This window comes from Microcebus murinus, chromosome 21 (genome assembly GCF_040939455.1).
Source record: "Microcebus murinus isolate Inina chromosome 21, M.murinus_Inina_mat1.0, whole genome shotgun sequence".
Classification (NCBI taxonomy): Eukaryota; Metazoa; Chordata; class Mammalia; order Primates; family Cheirogaleidae; genus Microcebus; species Microcebus murinus.
The window spans coordinates 22,028,978-22,055,597 of NC_134124.1; the positions used below are offsets into that span (position 1 = coordinate 22,028,978).

General features: G+C 47.3%; 3 protein-coding genes across 5 annotated transcripts in view; 1 reads left to right on the forward strand and 2 right to left on the reverse strand.

Moving 5' to 3' along the window:
* Nucleotides 1-26,620, reverse strand: part of MED7 (mediator complex subunit 7) — a 315,410-nt gene that overhangs the window by 201,033 nt on the left and 87,757 nt on the right. The gene's annotated exons all lie outside the window — the stretch shown is intronic.
* CYFIP2 (cytoplasmic FMR1 interacting protein 2) overlaps nucleotides 1-26,620 on the forward strand; it is a 119,188-nt gene that overhangs the window by 70,314 nt on the left and 22,254 nt on the right. For all 3 annotated transcript variants that reach the window (XM_012781578.3, XM_075996248.1, XM_012781581.3), the window contains 3 exons: nucleotides 14,863-15,006; nucleotides 16,185-16,275; nucleotides 17,899-18,029. In XM_012781578.3, coding sequence (XP_012637032.1) covers nucleotides 14,863-15,006; nucleotides 16,185-16,275; nucleotides 17,899-18,029 — 366 coding nt within the window. The remainder of the gene's footprint in view (nucleotides 1-14,862; nucleotides 15,007-16,184; nucleotides 16,276-17,898; nucleotides 18,030-26,620) is intronic.
* FNDC9 (fibronectin type III domain containing 9) lies at nucleotides 463-4,159 on the reverse strand. The gene is made up of 2 exons (XM_012781582.3): nucleotides 4,012-4,159; nucleotides 463-1,975 (listed from the first exon to the last, which is right to left on the reverse strand). Exon 2 carries the CDS (start codon nucleotides 1,966-1,968, stop codon nucleotides 1,294-1,296), a length of 675 nt encoding a protein of 224 aa, XP_012637036.2. The 5' UTR covers nucleotides 1,969-1,975; nucleotides 4,012-4,159; the 3' UTR covers nucleotides 463-1,293.

Here is a 26,620-nt window from a genome sequence, read left to right on the forward strand (position 1 = left end):
CAGTGAGCCCCAGGCAGAAACACCTGCGAGTGTATTCATCTTTGTTTGTTCACAGCTAACAGGAATGGGGCTGAAAGCAGACATGGAGGGGGGCGGGGTGCTGAGCAGGGTCAGTTAGGTGAGGATGTCACTAAAGCAGGCAGGGACATGGGGATGGGGGGGAGGGGTTTCTCACTTGGCTTCGCAGCTCCTGCTGTTTCTCAGCGGATTCTTCGCAGTGTCACCCTGTGATGCTGGGACTTTGTGCTCCGTGAGTGTAAGAGGGCACTTGGAAGGTCGTAGGATGATGCAGGGACAATACAGGTGTCTCTGTACAGCCAACCTGGTCACGGTGATTTCTCAAACCGAGGGAAGGAAGCTCACGGACAGCATTTGGAGAGGTTCACACACGTGGCATTAACTAACATTGACTCATAAAGTAAAAACAGCACCTCCCTTTACAAATCCTCTTTTAAATCTCATGGTACATGAAGGAGAAAGACTTACATTCATGCCAGTGTGTCTTTAATCCCTCTCCAACGCTGGTGGATGTCCCTTTCTATCAAAGACAAGAGAGCAGGCCTAACTCAGGGTCATCGGCAGACAATAAGCAGCTAAGTCAAATTTAACATTATTTTGTTTTTATTATATTTATTCTTATGTCTCTTCCCTACTGTTTATAGCAGGAGGGTGCTGGGTTTTCACTTATGGAGTGATACAAGGCTATCTTTGAAAATAAGTTTAGGGAATGAGTCAATTTAAAGAAAAGTGTTGTTAATAATAGTCAAGATAGTCTGTGGTTTTAAAAAAAAAATATGGAGATGGGATGTGAGGTGGTGTGCGATTGCCTAAAAACTGGAAAACACTCCAGATCAAGGCTTCTGTCACTTTCCCAAAGAATCCACCCAGCGGCAGAGGAGACAGGACGTCTGCCTCAGCCGCCTGACCGTGTACCTCGGACAGCCCACCTGCAACTCAAAAATGTCTTTCCAGTCTTGTGTTTCATTTAAGTCATGCAAATTTTTATTTTCTACTCTGTAATATATCCATGCGTGCTTTGATGTTTAAATAATGCCTTCAGTTCTTAACTGGGCTCCCCCTAAATGGACACTGCTGAAGAGATGTGGCACACCCTGGGCGGGTACATTTTCCAGCTCGAGAGCTGTGTTGTCGGGCATTTGTCCTACTCAGGCGATCCGCAGTAGCACTGACATTTGACAGGAGAGAAGCGGGTGGCATATAGACACATTTTTACAAAAGACCTACTGCATGGAGGGCTTTAGGCTGCATGGTGCGGGCCATCTCCTCTTCCGCTCACTCCCCGGGACGGGGCAGTGCTGCTGGCTGGTCAGCGCCCTCCCTCTGTAAGTCCCCCACGTCGGGGGCATCCTGGTCCGCGGCGGCTTCTGGCACAGCTTCAGCTCCGGAGTTCTTGCGCGGCATCTCCATCAGGGGCAGCCCCGGCTGGTCTTCCTCCCTCTGCCCGAGAGCGGGCACCTCCTCTGGCCACCGCACCAGCCCGTTGGCTTCCTCCATGTGGCCGGCTCTGTAAGACCACCGAGGCTCGTGGCAACGGATGCACCAGAACTGGAGGCAGATGAAGGCCAGGACAGCCGTGAAGCAGGCCAGCAGGATGGCCATCAGCACCCACAGCGAGACCTGGGGGTCCACCAGGGAGCCCCCGGCAGCCAGCGGACTCTTATCCAGGGTGTGGAACATGGTGCAGTAGTGCCAGTAGGGAAGAACGGCCTTCTTACAGCTGATGCACAGGAAGTAGAGCGTGGAAGGGGCGAGGTGCTCCAGCGCCACGGAGCTGATGGTTCGAGGCACCTTCTCCTCGTGGTGGAAGCTGTAGCGAAGATAGCCGGAGAAGATGCTGTTCCAGTTGGGCCTGTACATAATATGGTAATAGTCCTCCAGGCAGGGCTCCGGGGACGACCAGGAGATGATGGCTCCCGTGTAAGAAACGTTCCCAACCTTGATGTTCATCCCGATTCTGGAATCAAAGTGAAGAGTGACATTCCCGCTATTTCGGTATTATTTATCATAATCATAGCCACCGTTTATCGAGCATTTTCGACGGATGCCGATATCGTCCTCATTTTACAGACACATAAATAAATACAGGTTGAGTGGTGACATTAGGTAGCTAGGCATTAGCCAAGAAGTGTCAGGACAGACCTGCAAACTGGGGCTGTCCCTTCCCAAAGCTGCTGGCCTTAGGGCCTAAGAAAAGATACACCTCTGTAACCCCAGCCGCGTCCCACCCTGGCCGAGATCTGTGGATATAAGATCTTTAGATACATTGTTCTCATCCTCTTAAAAAAAAAAAAAGAGGAAGAAAAAGTAATAAAAAGAGAAATCCGTAGAACCTTAGAGGCTCCACCGTAGTCGTCATAGGATCAAGCCATTGTGTATTAAGCCATTGATACACCTAACATTTCCCTTCTTCACCTCCTGCATCTGCCCCATGTGCTGTGAGCTCATTGATCTAGAACATTCTGCCCACTGCTTTCTTTTAGCCTCCCAGTTCAGTTGCCCATGGTGAGCAGAGATTTACTGTGTCACTCATTGGCAGCTGATTTTGCCCCAGAGCCTCTGCTCATGTTTTATTATTTTTTCAAAGCCAAAGGTACCGGGTAATTAGTTACATCAGTCAAGATGGTAACAGCAGTTAATGACGACTATTCAATACAACTGGAGTCATGGGTGTTAATCATGGGCATAATCACTGACAGCCAGTGAGCAGGTGCTGTGTCATGGGTCACTCTGGGTGATTCACATACAGTGACAGATTTCCTTTATTCTTCATCCCACTCTCGGAGCTAGATTCCCATTCTACAGATGAGCAACCTGAGGTCATGCAGCTCATGCGTAGAAAGGAGCCTCAAAGCCGCTTAACCGCTGCACTTGCGAGTGCAAGGCTGCTGGATTTCATAATGGAGCGTTACTGCACAACGAGGTGCCAGTCCTGAGACCCAGTTGCTGCTTTTCCAGACAGATCAAACAAGCCCTCTTCAGATGGCCAGCTCCTGCTTTGGCAAGAGAGAGCCATCTTCGAGTATCTTCGTTTCTCTTTTATCTGGGAGATATAGTCTCCCCCACCCCCACTTATTTCCCCCGATCAAACACCCAGGGACAGCCATCGTCAACCTGTGTACGTTCACTTACGAGTCTCACCCTACCTTGTCATCCGCCCTCCTCTCTGACACGAAACACAAGGTTTCATTTTACATTGCAGCGACATAGTGAAAAAGCAGTCAATGGGATTGTAGCCTGAATTGGCTGTGAGGCCAAACTGATTTCCATTACAACCCGCCATCCTCTCTCCCTTGCACCCCCTCCCTCCTGGTGCTGTACCCATATTCCTGTGGGGCTGAGCTGCAGAGAGACTCACAGCACCGAGGACTCTCAATCCTTGTTTTTCCTCTCTAAGGATGCCAGTGAATTAAGATGCTCGGGAAAGGGAGTATTTCCTTTGCATTTTGCCGGAAATTTCTTCCCACAAAATGGGGACTGAAAAGGATGAGACAGGTGTGCTCAGATCCTCCTAGGAAGGTCATGGTGAAGGAGACTGTCGGTCTGTGCTCCTTCCTTGGTCTCCTCGCACACACTCACCTTCCCCACCCCAGCTCCCCACACGGCCCTATAAAACACTTCCGACCGCAGTGGCGACAGCTTAATTCATTACTTATGATACAGAGGCAGCCACCTTTGCAAGACCTTCCATCAGGAGTGATCAGGGATCCTGTTTCTTGTCACGCACAAATCTGTTCTTCTGTTCACCTTGTGTCTGCCCTTGGCTGCCTTTACAGACTGAATTCCCTGCAGCAGACATGTTTAAGAGCTTTCAGCATCCTGAGATTTTAGGACCAAATCCACCTCCCTTATTTGTTTTTCTTCCTCTGTTTTCTGTTTCTAAATTCCCCCCATTTTTAGCTATTCATTTACCATTGCCTGGCCCTTCTCCAAGCGGAGTGTGAAAGAAACAGCCATTTGCATTTTCTGAGAAGAGCCATCCTCCTATCTTACCTGATGCTTGCGGCGTATCTGGTGAGATCCCTGCTCTCAGGCAGAGTAGACGAAAGGCGGGAGGATAGTGCCTTCTTCCTCCTCCGCTCTGGACTCTCCTGGATGCCTCTCTCACCACTGAGTAATCCCACTGTCGCCCCCAGCGCTCACATTATTTATTTCTACGGATCAGCATCATTCACCATGGCAACCAGCAGGCATCTGTATGCACGATGCTTTCAGGGACCAGTCTGGAAAGGCTTTTGCCCAGTGAGAGGAGCTCTCACTGCTTTTGCCAAAAACAGGCAAACAGTCTCCTGCAAAACAATCCATAGTGTATGGTACTGATTCTTCTGACACTCTGAATATTCTGGCTAATTGGCTTGTTATCTACCATTTTCTCACCCCATCTAGATCCTCTTTGGACAGTGGTTTCAAATGCAAAGATTCCCTTCTCAGTCATTCTGCACTCAAAACAATAACATTCACCCTCATTCCCGCCCAAGCCCATACCCCCACCCCCTCACCGCCTCCTACCCTACCTCTGTATCTTTTTCTTTCTTTATTCTTGTCTTCCATGGCATGACCTAGTTATATGGCACTGGTCAAGACCCTTTTATTGTCTGAACCTCAGTTCTATCATCTCTAAAGCTGTGGGCTCGGGCTAGGTGGGGATGGCAGGTAGAAGACATGAGCATTATCCCTGCAACCTGTGTCAAGCTTGTACTGGGTTGAATAATGTACCCCTAAAATATGTGTTCACTCAGAATGTGACCTGATTTAGAAATAGAGTCTTTGTAGATATAATTAGTGAAGGATCTCAAGATAAAATCATCCTGGATTTAGGGTGAGCCCTAAATTCAACAATTGGTGTCTCAAAAGAGGAAGGAGAAGGAAGAGTTACACACGGAGAGACAGGAAGGGAAGAAGTTGGGTGAAGTCAGAGGCAGAGATTGGAGTGACGCTGCCATGAGCCAGGGAAGCCCAGGAGCCACCAGAAGCTGGAAAGGTGGAAGGAAGGATTCACCCCCTGGAGCCTTGGGAGGGAGTGTGGCCCAGCTAGAGCCTTGATTTCAGGCTTCTGGTCTCCAGAACTGTGAGAGAACACAAATTTCTGTCATTTTAAACTGCCACGTATTCATGATAATCTGTCACGGCAGCCCCAGGAGTCTAACGTGGCCCTCCTCCCCACTGAGCTCAGAAACAGCCCAGGCGTCCCAAGAAACTGCCCTACCAGTCAGCCAGCCACGCTGCCACCGGAAGTGGAGACCGTCTCCGCTTCCTGGATGGGGGATGGTCCCCAGCGTTCCTTCCGAGAATCCAGACTGCTTCCCTGCCCTCCTCCATTCCCATGAAGGACTGTCTCCCTCTGAGCTTCCTTCCCTTCCTGGCCCCCTCAGCCTTAGAAGAAAACATGGCCACCATTCTGTTGAGGACATCCCAGAGCTTGTCTGAAACAGAGGATGGAAAGTAGCTCGCGTGGATTTAGACATGGGCCATTTTACGCAAATTGTTTTTAAAACTTACTGCTTTTCATTCTTGGGTCTTGGCCACAGTATTCTAAGTGAATCCACGAAGATCTCCTTGGGGTTCACATCAGTAATAATCAAACACAGCTGGGCGCGGTGGCTCATACCTGTAATCCTAGCACTCTGGGAGGCCAAGGCGGGTGGATTGCTTGAGGTCAGGAGTTCAAAACCAGCCTGAGCAAGAGCGAGACCCCGTCTCTACTATAAATAGAAACAAATTAATTGGCCAACTAATATATATATAAATAAAAAACAGCCAGGCATGGTGGCTCGTGCCTGTAGTCCCAGCTACTCAGGAGGCTGAGGCAGGAGGATCACTTGAGCCCAGGAGATTGAGGTTGCTGTGAGCTAGGCTGATGCCACGGCACTCACTCTAGCCTGAGCAACAAAGTGAGATTCTCTCTCCAAAAAAACAAAAAAGTAATAATCAAACACGACCCTTCCCCTGGCCAGGGGTCTCCGGGAGGCAAGGAGTCTTGGGACATCCATGTTCCTTGATCAGACTGTGGCTTGTGGCTTTCCCGTGGCATTCCACCTTCCCAGGGGCCTGTCTTCCGCCTGCCATGGTGCCTACCGCGTGTCTCTTCCCAAATGCGGACGGCGACTCCCCGCAGAGAATGAAAGCGTCCTCCCCACAGAAAGGCCCGTGCAGTGGTCTGCAGGTGCCTTTTGCAAAGGTTATTTTCAGGGGAATAAAAATACCGGAGTGAGGGGGCCTGAGGAGAGGGGGACAAGGTAGAACTCCAGCCTTTTTCCACAGGGAAAAAATGGGAAGTTATTTTTAACATTCCTGGATGGCATTTTTAACTGTGAGTTTTTTATTTGTGGAATTAAGACGGTCCAAGAATGTGAGGCCTAGAAGCCCTCGTTTCATAGTCCCAAGAGAATACATGACATTCTTCAAGCCGCTTGACTGATCAGTGGCAGAGCTGGGCGTGGAAACTGGGTCCAGAGTTTGTCCCGCTCCTCTGAGCTGTCACCCCTCTCGAGCAGCCCCAGAGGAGCCAGTGCGGCCTTTAGGGATGGGATAAGGTGTCTGGGGACACCTGCCCCAGGAGATAACACCCCAGCCGAGCTCGCTCACTCTCCGGCGGGGACTACCCTTCCACGGTGTATCCACGTAGCTGCCTCAGCTGGCAAGCCAGGAGGGGCCCCCAGGAGTGGAAACCAGTAGTAAATTACTGCTAGAGGAAATCGGCCAAGAGCGGGGGCCCTGTACCTTTTCTGAAGGCTTGAGGGCATGCCTCAGTCCCAAAGCTGGGTCGGCATCCAGGGAAGTGAGTGGCTCAGATCAGAGCGGGTTCACATCCTAACTGGGTGGCCTTGGACACATTCCCTCACTTTTCTGTGCCTTGGTTTACTCTTCTGTAAAATGGAAATATCGTAATACGTGGCTTACGGTGTTGTTATATCAGTGAGATGAAGCCATGTCTGCAGAGTGCCAGGCTTAGGAATGGTAGCTATCGTAATTAAGAAAAGGCCAGTGTATCAGAGCCGGCTCCTAAGTTGGTCATAGCTTCCTCCTGAGGTTATAATGAGCAGGATTTGCACCCTACATTGCATTGTACTTCCTTGCTCTTTTTGCCCTAAAGTCAGCCTTATTGGTTTTATTTTTTTAATGTATATGCTCATTGTACGTAACTTAACCCTTTGCACTTGGATGCCGAGTGTGACTCGACACAGCAAAAATTATAGAGATTAAAATTACTCTTTGAATGTATTGATAATTTGAAATATAAAAAAATCCAAATAAATAAGTTTGTATGAAAAGAAACTCCAGTTTTTTATTCTACTGCCGCACTTTGTAAAATCTGGGGTATTTAAAAAATTAAATCCCGAGTAGAATAAAGGAATCGAGAAAAAAACAAGCGAGTGCAAAGGGTTAAAGAATATAAAAGAGTTCAAAGATGACAGTAAAACTCATACACAACCCAGAAACAACCAATGGTAACTTTTTGGTGCATTTTACACGTGTTTGCTCATTTTACCCTCACCCATACAACTCTTTGAGATTGGACAGAGGGAGAGATTGCAGCTCAGTGGGGCTGCCTGACTTGACCCAGTCACAAAGATGGGTCGTGGCAGAGCAGGGCTTTAATCCTGGGTCTGTTGGTCACTAGAGCCTGAGCTCCAGGCTGGCCTCTTTGACGCACTGCTGTTCTGCTTGTGCCAGCTTGCAACGTGTCTTTCCCTAGTCCACAACATCTCTTTGCTTTGAGGTTAGCTTCTCTTGAGAGGTAGAGACAGGATTTCATAGTATAGTAGACTCTAGAAGGATGGGAACGGAATAGACTCCAAAGAACTAAAAGGCTTTGCAGAGAACATCCAACCACCTGATTACTAGCATCAGGGAAAACGTCAACTTGTTTGGAGAAATACAGCCCACAAGCATCTCTTTTTCTGAACGTCCCCTGTTCTGGAGCCCAAGTACACCTGCCCAAGAGCTCTATTGCTTAGGGGAGATGTTAAATGTTAAAAAAAAAAAGAAAAGAAACTTTAACAACTGGTCTAGTAATCAAAATTAATGTATGAATTGAAACTGTAAAAATAGATTCTCTAAGTACATAGAGTCTTATCCTAAAACTGTCTTCCAAGTGATACATTAATAGATTGTGGCATAAATGATTCATTCAATCACTCCAGTCATTTCCCAATAATTTTTTGGCCTTTAGGAATTGTTGGGGTGACCTTTTGTTTAGCATGGTCATCACTAGCTAAATGGTGGCCCTATCTGAGTGACAGTCTGAGCTCAGGGAAATTCATGATACTCTTGCCGTGCCTTCCCAGGCAAGGTCCTAGTCCTTAGGTCCTACAACCCAGTGCTTTGCTGCAGCAAGCTGGGCACCTACCTACATGCTAACACACTCCCCATGTGGGCTGACTGGGGGACTTTCTCTTGGCCCCTGTGACAACACCAGTAGCACCCTCTTTCCTGCCTCCACCTCACCTTGTTGTCTGCATGGTACCATGATCAGACATTTACCCACCAGTCTAGAGGCTTTTGTTCTTTTGGCAACTGGTACATGTGGCAGAATTTCATCTTGTGTCTCACCTTCAAGTCACTTCATTTCACCTGGGCTTTCAGATTCCTCCCTTGCTAAATGGAGGTCATGGTACTACCTGACCTGGTGAGACCTGGCAGGCTGGGAATGATCCCCAGAGATGTCGATTCCTAATCCTGGAAGCTGTATTTGTAACTTGGTTTGGAAAAGGTCTTTGTAGATGTGACTAAGTGAGGGCTCTTAATGTGGGAAGATGATTCTGGATTATCAAGGTGGGTCCTAAATGCCAGCACAAGTGTCATAAGAGAGAAACAGAGGGAGGTTACATGCGTAAGGGGAGAAGGCAGAGAGGTGTGAAGAGCGGAGTGGTGCAGCCACAAGCCAAGGGGTGCTGGAGCCACCGCTAGCTGGGAGAGGCAAGGGACAGATTCTCCCCTGGAGCCTCTGGAGGGAGTGTGGCCCAGCCAACACCTTGATTTTGTCCCAGTGATAACTGATTTTAGATTTATGGCTTCCAGAAGTATGAGAAAATATGTTTCTGTTGTTTTAAGCCACCAGATTTTGTCATAATTTCTTACAGCCACAGAAAACTACATGGGCAGTTAGGAATTAATGGGCGAAAACCATTCACTGAGAAGCATTATATACGCGTGTGTCATGATATGGGTACTGATTATAAAGAAAAATGGTGACACTGGTTTCCTTAAAAAATGTTAGCATCTCTTGGCCGGGCACAGTGGCTCATGCCTGTAATCCCAGCACTCTGGGAGGCTGAGGCGGGAGGATCGCTCAAGGTCAGGAGTTCAAAACCAGCCTGAGCAAGAGCGAGACCCCGTCTCTACTAAAAATAGAAAGAAATTAATTGGCCAGCTAAAAATATATATAGAAAAAATTAGCCGGGCATGGTGACATGTGCCTGTAGTCTCAGTTACTCGGGAGGCTGAGGCAGAAGGATCGCTTGAGCACAGGAGTTTGAGGTTGCTGTGAGCTAGGCTGACGCCACAGCACTCTAGCCAGGACAACAGAGTGAGACTCTGTCTCAAAAAAAAAAAAAAAAATGTTTGCACCTCTAATATAGTGTTGAAACGATACCTCAGAACTGGAAGGCTTGGTTCTTGTTCACCCTCTTGACTTTTCCAAAGTACTTTATTCATGGTTTAAGAAAGAGCATCATTTCTTGAGATCTCTATAGCAACTCCCTTGGATCCTTCAGCCTCTGAGCTGAGAAGGCCAAGAAGGAACCCAGATGTTGGACACCCAGCCCTACAGGTCTCCAAATGTCAAAAAGGGACAGACACATCAGTTTTATCCAAGCTCTAGCAATGGATCTAAACTTGTAACTGAGGACTGATCAGTCCTTTGAACGATGCTCTGTGACCTTCCAGATAAGAGCGGTGTTGCTGTTTTATTCATTTACCCCCCACCCTCCCCTCACGTTCCCTTCATTTACCTGCAGTGATTTGAGAGAGTTGAGCTGCAGCTCTCCGGCCTGAATTAGAGAACTGTGTTTGTGTTTGTGGTCTGATGGTGCTCATTAGAGAAATTGTAATGAAAACAGGAAATTAGAAACAGTTTAATTCCTCTTGGGATTTCTGAAAACAGCAATTGAGATTCCAGAAAGCAGCGATGCAAATTGCTTACAAATACAGATTGCCAAATAAATAGGCCTCGCTGTTTGGAGTGATTGGCCGTGTTTACCATTTGGTGAGAGAGAGAGGCCTTATGATTTAAATCTATATGTAACATTTGAAATGATTAAAGTGCTAGATTTAACGTTGTGTATATTTTACCATAATTTTAAAAAAGGCCATCTACAGATAATATTACAGGATCTGGCAGATCAAACTCATCGTATTTTTTCTCTCCTAAAAATACTGTTTTGCTTTGTTTAGAAAATGCAGGTCTGTGTCATACAGTAATGACATGCCTTTAATTCCTGAATCAGGTTTATTTCTTGAAATCTCCTGAAGTTGCCTATTTTGTGTAGTGTGGATTTAACAGCTTGATTTTACGTGAGCCATCCAAAACAGATAGGATGCATAATTAGTTTCCTGTTAGGTCCGTTGGTTGTAACCTGAGTCAGTTAGCAGTATTGGTTCAGTGTAAGAGATTTGTGGCAAGTTTCCAATGTCTCAAGTCATGTTGCCTTCCTGTTTTTCTTTGCCAAACCTCAGAAAATGCCCAGGCTCCCCTATTCCCACATTTTCTCAGTAGGGCCAAGCCTCCTCTTGAGCCAGCAGGTCAGAAGATTGCCCTCCGGGGGTGCGTGTGCATGTGCTTTTCCGCATGCGTGTGCGTTTCCTCTTGCATGCGTGTGGTGGTATTTGGGGGAATAAGGGGTGGGGGGCAGCTTGTTCACTTGGAAGGAGAATTTGAGTTCTCCTTATTTCATGCACGTTCTTCCTGCATGAAATGCAGCTTGGACCATCCCCTGAAGCATAGACTTCGGTGTAGGCCAGAATGCAAGATTGACGTGGGAACGTCAACTGGAGGCCTCCTAAGTGCACTCAGTGGGTCTGTATTTTAAAACCCTTGTGCGGTAAAACGATTGCAAAATTACTCTCTTCCTCTGCCTAGAACTGGGCAAGCCTGTTGAACAGTTTTCCATAGATGCGAACATACATTTGTTTGTGCTCGCCAGGAAGTATTAAGGGAGGCTTGGTACTAGGCGCTCCTGGGGTGGGGGTGAGGGCTTAGGAGACTGCTAAGGAGGGTGAGCATCCAGCAGAGAGCACTGGGACTCGAGCCTCTGGAGGGAGCATCAGAACACATCTGTCTCCACCTCCATTCTGTCACCTGCAGCGAGGAGGGCCCCTGCCCAGCACTGCTTGTTGCTGGGCATCTCTCATTTTTATGATGATGATCTTAACAGCGAGCAAAATGTGCATTTTTTGGTGCCTTCCATCAGCTGGTCCTAGCACTGACCTCTGTCATATCCCTCTGTGGGATACGCACCATGTTATAGAAAATTATACCTTCGATATGCATTCCCCTTGCCACGGAATCGTAGCTATAGCTGTAGCCAAAGCCACTGGGGGAAATTTGACCAGGAAGCTGTATTTTCTTAGTCTTTACTTACCAAGTTACTAAACAAAGTAATATTAATGGCTATTATTTCAGTGGGTGCTTCCATGCCGAGTGCTGTACACATGTTCTATAACTTTTAAACCGTTAACAACCCTATTAGATTTGGTGTTATCTTTACTTAGGGGAAACCAAGGCTTAGAGGGTTTAAGTAATTTGACAAGAGCATCTAGCTAGGACAGTTTATGGGCTTGCAGTTTGGTGGTGTGCACATTCATGTGTGCCCACCCCAAGAGCCCATCCTCTAAACTGAGACAGAGCTAGAAAAGAAGTCGGAGAATAAGACAGGAAAAAAAAATAATAAGTAGCTGATTGCTTTTTGTCCTCTCCAGAGAGATCCATTTGAAAGCTGCCTGCTACTCAAAAAATTCCTTTCATAGGATACTTGAAGAGAGGACAAAGGAGAATGTGCTAAGGGCTTTACTGGGTTTGCAGGAGAAGCCCAGGGTCCCTGGTATGTGGGGATGACAAGGCCATTTGGACAGTCCACGGGCTCCATCTCATGCTCCCAGGCTGTGAGCACAGCCAGGCCATTCATTGTCCTTCGTGCCTGTGTAGGCTTGAGCTGTGGCCCCCTCCAGGAGAAAGGTCAAAGCATGGTTCTGCTTTTTGTAGTCTTTGAAAACAACGTTGAGAATTTCATTAGGCAGTGACATGGCCCAGTGGGGGTTTTTACTTTTTTTATTGAGTTGTACTCATATAGGGGGAAAGGCACTATCTTTGTCTGTCGTGTCATAACAAGAATACCATAGACTGGGTGACTCAAACAACAAGCACGTATTTCTCACAGTTTTAAAGGTTGAGAAGTCCAAGATCAAGGTGCCAGCAGCTCTGGCAACTGGTGGGGACCCACTTGCTGGTGTGCAGATGGCCATCTTTCCATATCCTGCCCCCTCCTCCACGCCAGAGAGGAGAGAGACAGCGAGCTCTCTTGTCTTCTTAGGAGGGAGATGATCCCACTCACGGGGGCTCCACTCTCATGACTAACCACCTCTCGGAGGCCCCACCTCCTAATCCCATGACACTGGGGGCGAGGATATCAACACACAGATTTGGGAGGGACACACCCATTCAGTCCATATGGCACAGATCATAACTGCACACACAGTCGTAGGAATTTTGACAAACACATCTACATAGTCAACAACTCAAGATACAGAGCTTATCCACCACCCAGGAAAGTTCTCTCGTGCCCCTCCAGACAGTCTTGGCCCACCAGAGGAAAGCCGTGGTTTGTCTGATGTCTGCCATGTAGTCCTCAGCTCTGGAGTGGGAAACAGGGGAATGGAACTTCGATAACAGGGCCAGAACTGAGCCGCACTCACTGTGCAGAGAAAGCGCCTCCTAGCCTTTATTCATCCTACAGGCCTCTCTCGTCCCAGCCCTGTTCAACAGGGTGGCCTGTAACAGAGGCATTAAAATAGATTTTCTTCCCCACAGAAAAAAAAATGACACAGCCTGGCCACATGGGTGGCTAAATCAGACTCAGCAAGTCATACGCTTCCAGGATTTGCTGACCATGAATAGCAGTGAGCATTTATACTTTTAAGTCAGTTATAGTTCCCTCCCTACATAAACCATTCCTGGCCCATACATTTGTAAACTACATAAAATATGTCCCTCCCTAGGTTCAGGCAAAGTTTAATGTGACAGCTACTCAGTATTGCGTACAGAACACTGCTCTTTCTCACACGCCAAACCTCCCAATGTGTAGTCATGAGTTTCACCAAACAATTATGCTTGGTGAATGAGTGGGTGTTCTAATTCCTCACGAATCCTTGTTATTAGTGGGAACTCTAATTGTGTTCTTCGTGTCTCCTTGTTATTAGCACGTACTCTAATTGTGATGCTTGTTTTGTGAAGCTTAGAGTAATTTGTATATAGTACAACATACTTAACTCAAAACTTAGACTGAACAGATTTAAATCTTCCCTGGATGGCTCCAAAGGGAGTTGAGAATCTTGCAGTCCTCCAAAAGCATCATTATAATTCCTATTGAATTCATGTAGAATTTCTAATTAGCCAACTCAATAGAGAATTTCAGTGAACGGACTATCAGATGTGGTCTTCCCATATTTGCATGTGCCATGTACAATATTTTTACAATTCCAGGTGGGAAAACTATACTCAGAACTAAGTTTTGAATTGAAACCTTACCTAAAAATCTTAGGATGATGTATGTAAGAATTCAGCTTCCAAAGTATACCATTATAGGTAGAGCACGGGCTTTGGAATCAGCTCTACCTGGTTGAGGTCAGGGCTCAGTTATCTACAAACTATGTGACCTCGAGCAAGCTACTTACCACCCTGAGCCTCAGTTTCCTCATCTGTGATATGGGGCTAAAAATGGTACGTATCACGAAGGTTTGGTGTGTGGATTAAATGAGAATGCACGTGGAGGGCTTCACAGCCTGGCATGGGGTGCCCCATAAGTGACAGCGTGTCAGAAACAGAGCATTCAAGTCGATGATAACTTTCTCACCAACCAAGTGAGACCAATTTGGAGCCCTATGTTTTGGTCATATATTCTCAGACAGGGATCTTAAAGAGATCCCTCTAATTCAGTTAGGGTATCTCATGGGGTCCAGGGGACAGTGGTGGCAGCTGAGCAGTGGCCAGGGCTCTGGGCCCCCAGCTCAAACACCTCCACGACATCTCCCACAGACTGTTGCTCTCAAAGTCGTGAAACCACTGATTTAATCCAGCCCCCCCATTTCCTACATGCAGCAACTGAGGCTCAGAAGCCTAAGTGATTGTCCCGTGTGCTCAGCAGGGGTCTCCACCGTGTCACAGATGCAAACGACTAACAGTAGAAGAAAGAAGAGGACGTTGACCCAGCTGTTGAGTTTTCACGTGGCTCTTCAGCCAATTTCTAGTATCAGAAATGCCTCTAGAGAATGAAAATCAGCCATTTTATTACCCTCACTCCCGTAGCTCAGTGTGTCAAAGTCCTGGTTTGTGTGTGGCCAGCCGTGGGTGGCAGGAATCCCTGTGAAAGGGACATTTGTCTGGAAGCCCTGTCTCCTCTTCTGCTAGGGAACTGCTGCTCCACCTGGTGACCGTTGCTCCATCCTGTGGTCACTGGCCACACCTCTCTCCGTGGCCAGTGTCTTGCAACGTGTTCATGGGGTCCCAGTGAGAGAGCCGATGACATCGAGTTCCCATCCCTTCTATCAGCAGGACATCTCCTGCCGGGACCGGCTCCCGCATCCATTTGGTACTCGGTCCCTTACTTTGCCACAACCTCTGTTTTCCAGCCCCTCAACATTGCCTACAGCCACATCTACAGCTCCTACAGGAACTTCGTGGGGCCCCCGCACTTCAAGACCATCTGCAGACTCCTGGGCTACCAGGGCATCGCCGTGGTGATGGAGGAGCTGCTGAAGATCGTCAAGAGCTTGGTGAGGAAGGGCCTCAGTGTGCCCCGGGAGGGTTGATAGGAATGAGATTTGCTTTCACTTTCAGCCTGGCTTGTGAAGCCAAATCCCAGGCACTCCAGCTCTGCCTAGAGTGATCACACTGAGTCTTTTGTCCTTATCCCTTGGTTGTTGTTACCTATCGTTTTATTCTGTTCATTTTCGTGCACGTTTTGACCTGTAGCTGCGCCTACCATTTTCCTACCCTGAACTAACCCTTGATTTGATGACTGAACTCAGCAATCCTTGTTTTGACCTTCAGAGCCTGCTATTGACTGCTCCTGCTCCTGGCTGTGCTGCAGTATCTAATGAGAACACGGCAAATCCATGACACACGTGCTACCATTGTCCGTGCCCATGGCAGACATCTCTAATCAATCACCACACTTCTTCCCCTTGAGATTTCTCGCCAAACACTGCTCCCAGTACTGCACTGGATTCAAGAGAATTCTGTATCTCTTTAGGACTGTATCCGTTTATCACCATTCTGAATCTGCCCCAAGTATGGTCATCTGAACCTTGCTTTGATTCCCTGAAACACTGCAAGCAAGGCCAAAACATTTAACCAAGATTTTCCTGAAAAATTGAGATGACAAAAGAGAAAGCAATATAGAACCAGCTCAGGAATAGCACACAGGATTCACCTGCTAACTCCAATTCCTTGGCAACAGCTATGAGGAGCCATGGGTTGTTAAGGATGGTAAAGCTAAATCCAGAGTGAAACAAGAAAATGGGGTAATTGATTAAAGATGTCTGCCTTGGACAGAGAAAGGGATAAATGGGTCATTTATCTTCCAGGCTGAAATTAGGTAATGCCTCTTAATCTCCATGGTTCCCTGGCCCTAATTCATTTTAGCTCTTAGTGTGAATGTTGCATACGCATTCCCAAGCCCAGGAAGGACCCCATGCCTAGAAATGTGCCCTCCTGACGTCTGTAAGCCCAAGAGAGCTCGCTTTCCCTATTCTGTCTCATAAGCACTCATTGCCTCTTCTAAAGGACAGTCGGGCTGTCCCCCACCTTTAGGTAACAAGCTGCTCCCTCCTTACCCACAGATCACAGCAGAACCTCCGTACCCCCAACCCCATGGACCAGCACTGGGCCCCAGGATGCACGCATGCAAGCAGTGGTTGATCTCACTCATCTGTTCTCTTCTTTTTGTCAGCTCCAAGGCACGATTCTCCAGTATGTGAAAACGCTGATAGAGGTCATGCCCAAGATTTGCCGCTTGCCCCGGCACGAGTATGGCTCCCCAGGTTGGTGATAGGAAAATTATCCAAAGCCATGCTATGGTGTTGGGGGGGGGCGAGGGGGCTCTGGCCATCCACCTTGGAGCGTTTGCTTCTCTAACATGCGGGCGAGCTGGAGGAGCACCGGCCGTCGCATCCTACCCTGCCACTAGCTAATCCCCCTGAGCCATGATGCAATCTCCAGCAGGCTGCTGGGAAGCTGGAGAGCCCAGCAAACATGAGAGCACTTAAGTGGTGAATAGCAGGGTTTACTGGGAAAGGTCTTCACCAGCTCGGCACCTCCAGGAGCCCTCCCTCCGTTGTCGGCTCATTTGTAGGAGGCCGGGGCCCTGGGCGGTGGCCCCAAGTACATATCTAAGGTGAAACAGGCATCTTTGGCCAGGAAACAGGCATCTTTGCCATTCGACCTCTAGGCCGAGCAATAATTCTTTTCTTTCCTAATAGTGAAAGGATTAAATATGGGGCCTGGGGAAGAGGGAAAGATGGAGACCATGGGCTTGGCAACAGGAACTTTTGTCCAAAAACCAAGATGTCAGGTGTGGGTCAGTATGTTTAACTCTTTCCACTCGCTTGCTTTTTTCTCAATTCCTTTATTCTACTCGGGATTTAATTTTTTAAATCCCCCAGATTTTACAAAGAGCGGCAGTAGAATAAAAAACTGGAGTTTCGGCCGGGCGCTGTGGCTCACGCCTGTAATCCTAGCTCTTGGGAGGCCGAGGCGGGCGGATTGCTCAAGGTCAGGAGTTCAAAACCAGCCTGAGCAAGAGCGAGACCCCGTCTCTACTATAAATAGAAAGAAATTAATTGGCCAACTGATATATATATAAAAATTTAGCCGGGCATGGTGGCACATGCCTGTAGTCCCAGCTACTCGGGAGGCTGAGGCAGAAGGATCACTCAAGCCCAGGAGTTTGAGGTTGCTGTGAGCTAGGCTGACGCCACGGCACTCACTCTAGCCTGGACAACAAAGTGAGACTCTGTCTCAAAAAAAAAAAAAAAAAAAAAACTGGAGTTTCTTTTCATACAAACTTATTTATTTGGATTTTTTTCTACTTCAAATTATTGATACATTCAAAGAGTAATGTTAATCTCTATAATTTTTGCCATGTCGAGTCACACTCAACCTCCGAGTGCAAAGGGTTAAGAATAAGAAAGGGATGGAACCAAAGCTCTGGTGCTGAATTCCAGCTACCATGCTTGCTAGCTGTGTGACTCTGGGCATGCCACTCACCCTCTCTGAGCCTCATCTGAAAACAGGGGTAATAGTGTCTAGTTTATGCTCCTGTTATGGATATTAAAAGAGATATTATTGACAAAGTACTTAGTATCTGACAACTGTAAGTATTAATTCCTATCATTATTAGAAGTTCAGGCAACCTTTTAGAGGGATGGGGAAAGATCCAGGGCTGCTCCATTTGTGTGTGTTTTGTTCTGTTCTGAAAAAGGTTTGAGCCGGCTTCCCAAGCTTTTTCTGGTATTGAGCCCTGAAAGAAATCTTACCGCTGGGCCCGCGTGTATAGGGGCGTGCGGCTTGGATCTCAGCTATCCCAGAGCTTCGTGGTCAGCGTTTCCCATAAACCCGGCTAGGCAGTGTCAACTTCCTGCTGAGCGCCCCCCTTTATCTCCCAGGGATCCTGGAGTTCTTCCACCACCAGCTGAAGGACATCATTGAGTATGCAGAGCTCAAAACAGACGTGTTCCAGAGCCTGAGGGAAGTGGGCAATGCCATCCTGTTCTGCCTCCTCATAGAGCAAGCGCTGGTGAGTCCAGAGCAGTCAGGGTGGCTCCAGGTTAGAATGGAATCCCCACCCCCCAGCCAGACCCTGAGGCCTGTGGCCCTGCTGCATGGATCTGCGCTTTCCCAGTGCGGGCTCACATGCTGCTTCTTCAGACAGCTGTGACCATGGGACCCCTGGAAGGGGCACTGGCCCTGGATTCCAGTCCGGGCTCCCCCAGTCGCCAGCTGCACTTAGACCTCACTGCGGGCGTCTCGGTCTTAGTTCTCCATGCACTTGTTGAATAATTACTCCTTGGCTGCCACGGGCCGGGCACTATGCTGGGGGACGTGACAGTAGCCGGTCCCTGCCTCGCGTCCTGTATTTACGCAGAAATGCTGTGCCCGCCATCACAGCAAGAGCCGTGACGGATGAGTGCAGGGTCCCGTGGGAACGTGACACAGAGAACCTGACCTGGCCTCTCGGGGTTGAGTGGGGACTTCCCCGAGGTGGTGGCCTGGGGTGTGAGCAGGGATTGTCCTGGTGAGGCTGTTGCGAAGGCTGAGGGGAGAGTGTGCTGTGTTATCTTCATGCTTTATGATGGGAGATGGTGGCTTTTCCCTGCAGGGTAGTTTGAAGTCCAAAGAGAACGCGTGTAAAGCACATGCAGTAAGAACTGAGCAGTTGGTTGTGGTTGTCATAGTCCACACCCCGGGACCACGCAGAGCCAGCCCCTCCTCCGCGTGACCGTTGGGCTGTGTCCATCCCCAATGCACACCCGGGTGTCTCTGTTCTCCAATGCAGTGGCCTGGCGGGCCCAGTCCCATGGGTTTGGGGGTAACTGGTCCCGCCTGGAGCAGCAGCAGGACACAGAGCAGACTGTCACTCTGGGGACGCAGTGGGACTCGCTTCAGGCACCCATCCCACCCTCCGTGTTGCCAGGCGCCGTTCTAGGTTGCGGATAAATGGCCGTGAATGAGAGAGACAAAGCGTTACCCGTTTTATTCTGGAGAGGGAGGCAAGTGGAGTTGCGCAGGTGGGGTGTGAGCCGTGAAGGAAGAGACTGGGTAATGGGATGGAGGGAGGGTGGCCCAGTCAGCAAGGGACGTGCTGTTTCTGGAGAGGAACGGAAAGAACTGCAGAGTGAGCTGGTGCGAAGGGGAGGGAGGTGGCAGGGCAGAGCTTCGCCGGCCACTGCAGGACGCCCTGGGAGCAGGATGACAAGGGGATCTATGACTATGGGCTGGTGAGAGGACCCACGGGAAAATGAGTAGAGAACATCTTTGGGGGCAGTAGGTACGTGGAGAATAGAGGGGAAGGGGCAGGAAGGAGGTGGAACGGGAGAGAGATGAGAAGGCAGCAGTGACAGAAAGCGCTTCCCCCTCAGAGCCACAAGGGATTCTTTGCCTCTAATTGTGCGTCCTGGGGTGAGCCAGCTCACTCCACCCCTCAGTGTCCTCATCTCTAAACCGAGGGACGTGGACCAGCTGTGCTCTCGGACCCGTCCCTGCCTGAGAGGCTCTGAAATGGGGACTGTTTGCTCTTTCTCTGTGAGGAATAATTGCATCTCTGTTACCCCCCTTCAAATGGACTCTCGAGACAGCTAATTGTTCCCTTTATGATAACAGGTTTTTAACACGGTTCAGTGGGCCTGGGTTGCTATGGCAACTTAGCCTTCAAACGTCACAGGGATAAGTAGGAACAAGTGCTCATGGCTTCAGGGCCACCAGGAGATGGTGGGGAGGGGAGGTCCCTGAAGGCTCAGCTCCAGAGTGTGTTTCATAAGGAGCTGGAACATGGAGCATCATTCAGCTTCCCCTGTGCAGACTGCGGGAGGCAGGCTGTTGACGAGGGCTGCAAGGAAAGGGAAAGCTTTTCTCAGTCACCCCTGTCTGAGTGGTCACTTGCATATACGCAGAGAACTATAGGATGCTCAGGATCAAAGACCCTCAGAGCTGAGAGAGATCCCCTAGAACTGTGGTCCCCAACCCCTGGGCCATGAACCTCCATCCATGGAAAAGTTGTCTTCTATGAAACCAGTCCCTGAAGCCAAAAAGGTTGGGGACCGCTGCCCTAGAGCATGCATACTCCACCCCCTGTATTCACACGTGAGGAAATGGAGAGCCGGAGAGAAGAGCAGCTCACCTGAGGTCACACACGGCACAGCAGCAGAGGTGGAGGAACTGAACGTAGGTTTCCAGTATTGATCCCAGTCCTTGCGGGCCACGGGAGGGCACCCAGAGCAGGATCACGGATGGCCGAAGTGAGCTCTCCGCTCTCCATTCAGACGACCAGGGAGATGTCCAAGCCAAGACCGTGCTTTCTGAGATTAAAATAAGGCACAAAATTTATGGAGATTTTTTTTAGTTTAGGAAACTGAAAATAAATATTTAAGTGACATACCAATTGGTCTTAATGAAACAGGAAAAGTAATGGCATAAAAAAGGAAAGAAAGGTACCTAATGGCCTTCCACAGAGGAAGGGCTATAAACCATGGAACATTTGTTCTTACGAAAGATTGGAGCAGTTAAATAGAACACAGTGATAAAGCAGCTTTGCATATAGCAACATAAAAAAAAATGGTAAAAGACAGAATATTGAGCATACAAAAGCAAGTTACAGGCTAAGACACATATTAGGAAGCCATACATGTAAACAAATCAAAATAAAACCCACAAAATAACACCACATTGAAAAAAATCTAGGAAGAAAGTATGCCCAGCAGTTAACAGTCATTTTCTCTGTGTTAGAGAGGAAATCAGGATTAGAGGTCGAGAGGCCTTTAGCTTTAACTGGAATGTCTTCATTTTTCACAAGGAAAGTATATTTATGTATTATTATTGACCTCTGAGAAATAGTAGTATATGCTAGTTTTAGAAAAACTGACAAGTGCAAAGGGGAAAGTGAGAAGTCTTTTGTCCATTTTGTTTCTTTTTCTAATAGATGTACAGAGTTCTTTCTGGTCATGGGTTCCATAATCGGTACACGTGCTAAAATATCTTCTCTCTCTCTTGGTTTGCCTTATTAACAGAGAGATTGTTAATATATGAGTAGAGGGAATATAAATTCAAAAATGTGATCACTTGGACAAAAAGTATATTTTCTTCTCAGTATTAGTACAGAAACCCATGTACCTGTGGGGTCATTTTTCTGGGTTTTTTTTTGGGGGGGGGGATGTTCTGGTGGTTTTAATTAAAATATATGTGCAGCCGAATGCATAAAAATCCCAAGTGTATGGCTTGATAAAATTAGACACCCATGTAACCCTCCCCCAAGTCTAGATATAGAACATGTACAGTGTCTAGGTGGTTCTCTTCTACCCCTTCCAGTCAGTGTTCCGAAAGGAACCATGGACCCAACTTCTATTCTCAGAGATTAGTTTTGCTTGTCCTTGAACTTCATATGAGTGGATTTATCCAGTATGTTTTCCCTTCCCTGTCTGAGCTCTAGTCATCCAACACTATGTCTGTGAGATTTGTCCGTGTTATGGCGTAGCATTCTCGGTGCATGAATAGACTAATTGAATCATCCTTTTTACTGTGAGTGGACATTGGCTGGTTCTCAGTTTGATACTATTATGAATAAAAATGTCATGAATACACATGTCTTTTGGTGGACATGTCTCATTTTTATTAGGTAAGAATAGCTTACCTAACATGCTAGACCTAGTGGTTTAGCTTCAGTAGGTTTACAAGCAGTTTTACAAATTGTGCCCATTTACACTCTCATTTGGCAATGGATGGGAGTTTTAATTTTTCATACCCTCATGAACAGTTGAATTTGTCCATCTTTATAATCATAGCAATTCTGGCGGATTACGGTTTTGATTTCCCTAACGATGCTGAGCCCTTTTCCATGTATTACTGGCCATTTATTCGTCTTTTTTAGTGAAGTATAGTTCACATTTTTGCCTGTTTCTTAAATTGTATTTTTCTCACTGATTTTAGGCATTACATATTATGGATACATATATTACAAATATATTACTGTGGTTTATCCTTTGATGAGAAGTTCTTAAGGTTTAGTGTAGTTACCATTTATGATGGGTGCTCTTGGACTTTTTTTTTTTTTAGAAAATCTACAGTTCTGAAGATAGGAGTAGTCATGAAGATATGTTATTTTCTAGAAGTTTTAGAGTTTAGCCTCTCAAGGTTAAACAGCGCTTCACGTCTATTACTCACGTGGAATTGATGGTTGTGTCTGTTTAATGGGGTGTAGAAATCCAATCTCACTTCTTTCCAAATTATCCCAGCACTGCTTCTTGAAAAAGACATAGCGCTGCCATGACAGATCAGGGCAAGGAGGTCTGTTGTCAGTCAAGCATCTGCTGGTGGTCTGATCCTAGTGGGCTCTTAATAAATATTTGTTGAATCTAATCTGAAATGAATCAGCACTTGTTAAGTATCTATATATGTGTGTGTCTTTTACATTTTGGAAGGAAATTCTGTTATTAATATCTAGTGTTTCCTCTAGTGTCTCCTACCCTGGGAAGTCATAAGGTGATCATTAGGAAAATGGGAATCGCCAAGTGTTTGTTCAAATTTTGCATGGTTTTCTAGACCTCAGGCCATACCCTGTTGGTTATGCCAGCACACACCAGGAGAGGGCCCTGTTCACACGTGTGAGCCAGGGAGGGTGACAGCCGTTCTGCCTGCCTGTTACTTACTGCGTGCGGGGCCTCCCTGCCAGGACTGGAGAGTGTTCTCTGCCTTTGTCCCTATTGTTTATTTCTTCTCTCCTCCTCACAGTGGAGCAGGCCACAGTAACACTCCAGTCATCTGAGAGCATTCCGGATTCTAAGGCTGGTCAGATCTGGGAAAGCCCTCAGACCACATCGGGCCAGTTTCCCAACCTTGGGGCCAGAAAAGCATTGGTTGTAGGGGGTTGTTCTGTGTCTTGTAGGATGTGGAACAGTGTCCCTGGACTATGTACCAGTAGCATCCTCTGCAGTTGTAACAACCACAAATGTCTCCAGATAGTACCTACTGTTCCTTTGGAGGATAAAACCTCCCCATGTTGAGAACCTCTGATCTAGGTTAACCCCACATTTTGTAAATGGAAAGACCCCAAGAGGGGGCTGATGGTCCCAGGGTTGCAGCTAGTGCAGGAGTGGGATGAGAACCAGACATGACTCAGAGATTCTCAAGGTCAGCACACTGAGGTGCAGAGAGATGCTCAGCTGAGCTTCACAGATTGTTTTTTTAATAGTTCCAGCCCTACATCTAACCCTCTGTCTCCTACTTCATAGTCCCTCTCCTATTACACAATTGGAATAAATTCATTGATAGAAAACCCAGAGGAGCAGGAAAAAGAAAACAAAAACCACATTGTCACACTAAGTTACACTGTGTTCACATTCCAAAGGATATTTTTGTCCCAGCATATTAATTTTTCTTATCTAAAATTAGTTGTTTAGTTATAAAAGTAATATCAAGCAAAGAAGAATAGTTATCTCTACAGGGGATGATGGAAGAAGGGAAGGAGGAGGGGTCTTTCACTTTATAATCTTTTCTTTTTCGAGACAGTCTCACTCTGTTGCCTGGGCTAAAGTGCCATGGCATCAGCCTAGCTCACAGCAACACCAAACTCCTGGGCTCAAGCTATCTTTCTGCCTCAGCTAGGACTATAGGCATACACCACCATGCTTATTTTTTCTATGTATTTGTAGTTGTCCAGCTAATTTCTTTCTATTTTTGGTAGAGACAGGCTGGTCTTGAACTCCTGACCTCGAGCGATCCTCTCAGAGTGCTAGGATTACAAGCGTGAGCCACCACGCCTAGCCTACTTTACATTCTAAATTACTGTTTGAATTTATTGCAATAAACATTACTCTTTTCTGGTTGGGCATAGGATTACAGTAGTGAGCCACCAACACTCTGGGAGGCCGAGGTGCACGGATCATTTGAGATCAGGAGTTCGAGACCCCATCTCTACTAAAAAAAAATGTCCACCTAATTCTTTCTAATTAAATATATATATATATATAAAATTATCTGGGCATGGTAGCGCATACCTGTAGTCCCAGCTACTCGGGAGGCTGAGGCAGGAGGATCGCTTGAGCCCAGGAGTTGGAGGTTGCTGTGAGCTAAGGCTGATGCCATGGCACTCTAGCCCGGGCAACAGAGCAAGATTCTGTCTCAAAAATATATTTATTACTTTTTTCCTTAAAAGGAAATACTCGCATGCAGACAACCCAGATGCATGGAAAGTAAAAATCTAAAGCTTTATACCACCTTTCTCAGACCCTCGGCTCCATATCCCACCTATACTTGATGGGGATTATTTTGCCCATCACTCTGAGAAGACTCCTCCAGCTGCCCACAAAGCATGTCCTGTCCCCTCCCCCACGCAATCCCCCTCCACCTTTCTGGGTAAGTGTCTCGCCCAGCCCAGACCCCGGAGCCATAATTGTGCTCTTGATTGATAATGAGCCACAATCAGTGGGAGTCAAAGTGTCTCCATTCCACAAACACCATTCTTCGCATAACGTTACAGGTTTTAAGTATATTTACTAGTTTCAGACATGGCCTAATCTGAAAAACAAACATGCTAAGATCATCCACATGTCAGGACCTGACAAAAATGGTCTGAGAGGTAGAAGTCATTGGTTCTGCAGACCTGAGAGCTCAGCTCCGAGATCTGGCCGTGTGTCCCATACCTGTGGTCACTGCTCACCCACCTATGCCCTCAGTTGTCAGCACCAGGGGTTAGCCCTCCAGAGCTGGGCAAGATGGTCTCAGAGCTTTTAACTCTTTATTCACCAAAAAGAGAAAGAAATTAAGCCTTACTGTTTATAGCTGTCATTGTCAAATGATGTGTTAATAAAGAGTTGGTCAAATATGTGTCGGTTAAAGTGTTTGCTCAGAATTTTACCGATGAAAGTTTGTGATCAAGGAAGTTTGGAGATCACCAGCCTAGATATACAACAGTAGAGTGAAAAAGAGCATGAAATGAGAACTGATCTACAGAAACAGAGGGGGGCAGGGGATGGGAAAGGTTTCCTAGGTGAGGGTCATTATTGTAACCTCAGCACCCAACACAGGGCTCAGCAACTAGGAATGAGGGGAGGGACACTTCAGCACAGTCTTAGTTGATAAGCAGAGAGGTACCTGCTTGTCCTCTGAAATCCTCAAGATACCACCACTCAGTTTGAGACAGAGGCCATCAGTCACCTTCATCCAAAGCCAGCGCAGTCCTTGCCGATTTTATTAGTCCTGCGGGTAACTGCCAAGAAATCAGAGCCTTGGTTATATTATTCTGTCCTGATGACTTTTCTTTGAGGAGACCCTAAGGGACACACGGTGCCTGCAAGCCGAAGGCTCGGTGGCCAGAATGCAGTTTGTTCTGCTGAGAAGTAGTGTGCAGGGGACTTCTCCACACGCCAGGGAGGCAGCGCAGTGCAGGGGTGTCAACTGTGGCTGCTCATTAAACTCACTCGGAAAGCATCCTCCCAAAATCCTGATTTCTGAGCCACATCCCACTCCACGGAAAACAATCTTTGGGAGTGGGCCCAGGTATTTTAAAAGCTCTGCACTCAATTCTAATGTGCAGCCAGAGTGGAGAGCCCCTGATCTGGAAGCAGTCTTTGGACGAGACTTGCCCAAGCCTTGGCATTAATGCTTCATTGTCACAATGTGTCTGCAGACCACTGGTTCTATTATTTATATAATCTTTTTATTTAAATCAACTTTTTAACTGAAACTGATTTTCAAAAGGAAACTAGTTATCACTTCCCTAAAGAAAAAAAATCACTGTCTCCTGCCATTATGAGAATGCAACCAGAATAATAAATTCAATTAAAATAAAGCCCAGTAATATAATTCCAGCTGCCCAGACCTCTGAACCTGCTCCCTCCCTCTGTCAAAAACAAGACTACTAAACGTTAAGAGAGGTGTTATCGTGTGCTGGCTCCAAATAGAGACTTTCTTTTTAAGATCGTCAGAAAGATTGATAGGAATCGGAAAAGGAAAGAACTTTCTCACTGTGTGGCTCACTATTATTGGATACCCGCTTTAGGAAATGCTAACCTTGGAAGACATTGGCATACCTTTGGGAGGAACGAAAAGTCACTTTCTAGGCCACAGTGTCTTGGTTAATAGGTCTTTCCCAGTTGACCAAACATGATTCTGACCCAGAATAATTATTCTGTTATCCCCTTGACAATGCAGAGGCGGCGGCATAGATTGGTGGGAACCCCACGCTGCCCCCCCACACACACACATACACAATCAGATAAGGTTAAGTTACTGATTTGTTTAGCCAGGGCTACAGGGAGCTGCTGGAAGTGAGGCCCAGCACAGCAGGAGCAGATGTAGCCTGTCTCGGTTGAGCTTTGCACTGCACCTAGAGTCCCGCACGAGGGGCTGGAAGCTGCAGCTTGTATATCTGTGCCAGGGACGGTCCTCGTGGATGGTGAGAAGCCTAGTTTCTTGCCAGCTCCACAGGCCCTGCATCCTTGTGGCTTAACATCAGTACGCAGGAAACACACACTATGTGCACACATATAAGGGAACACTGGGCTCTCTGGTTAGGTCCAGCCTCCCCCAACCCCTCCTGCCAGAAAAATCAGAGCAGTGATGCCTGGGAGGTACCTCAGTCTCCAGTTTTGCAGATTATTTCTCCACACTTACTCGACA

What these genes read in the sequence shown, in the direction of transcription:
- FNDC9 (XM_012781582.3), bottom strand. Translation starts at nt 1,968, where the DNA reads ATGAACATCAAGGTTGGGAACGTTTCTTACACGGGAGCCATCATCTCC.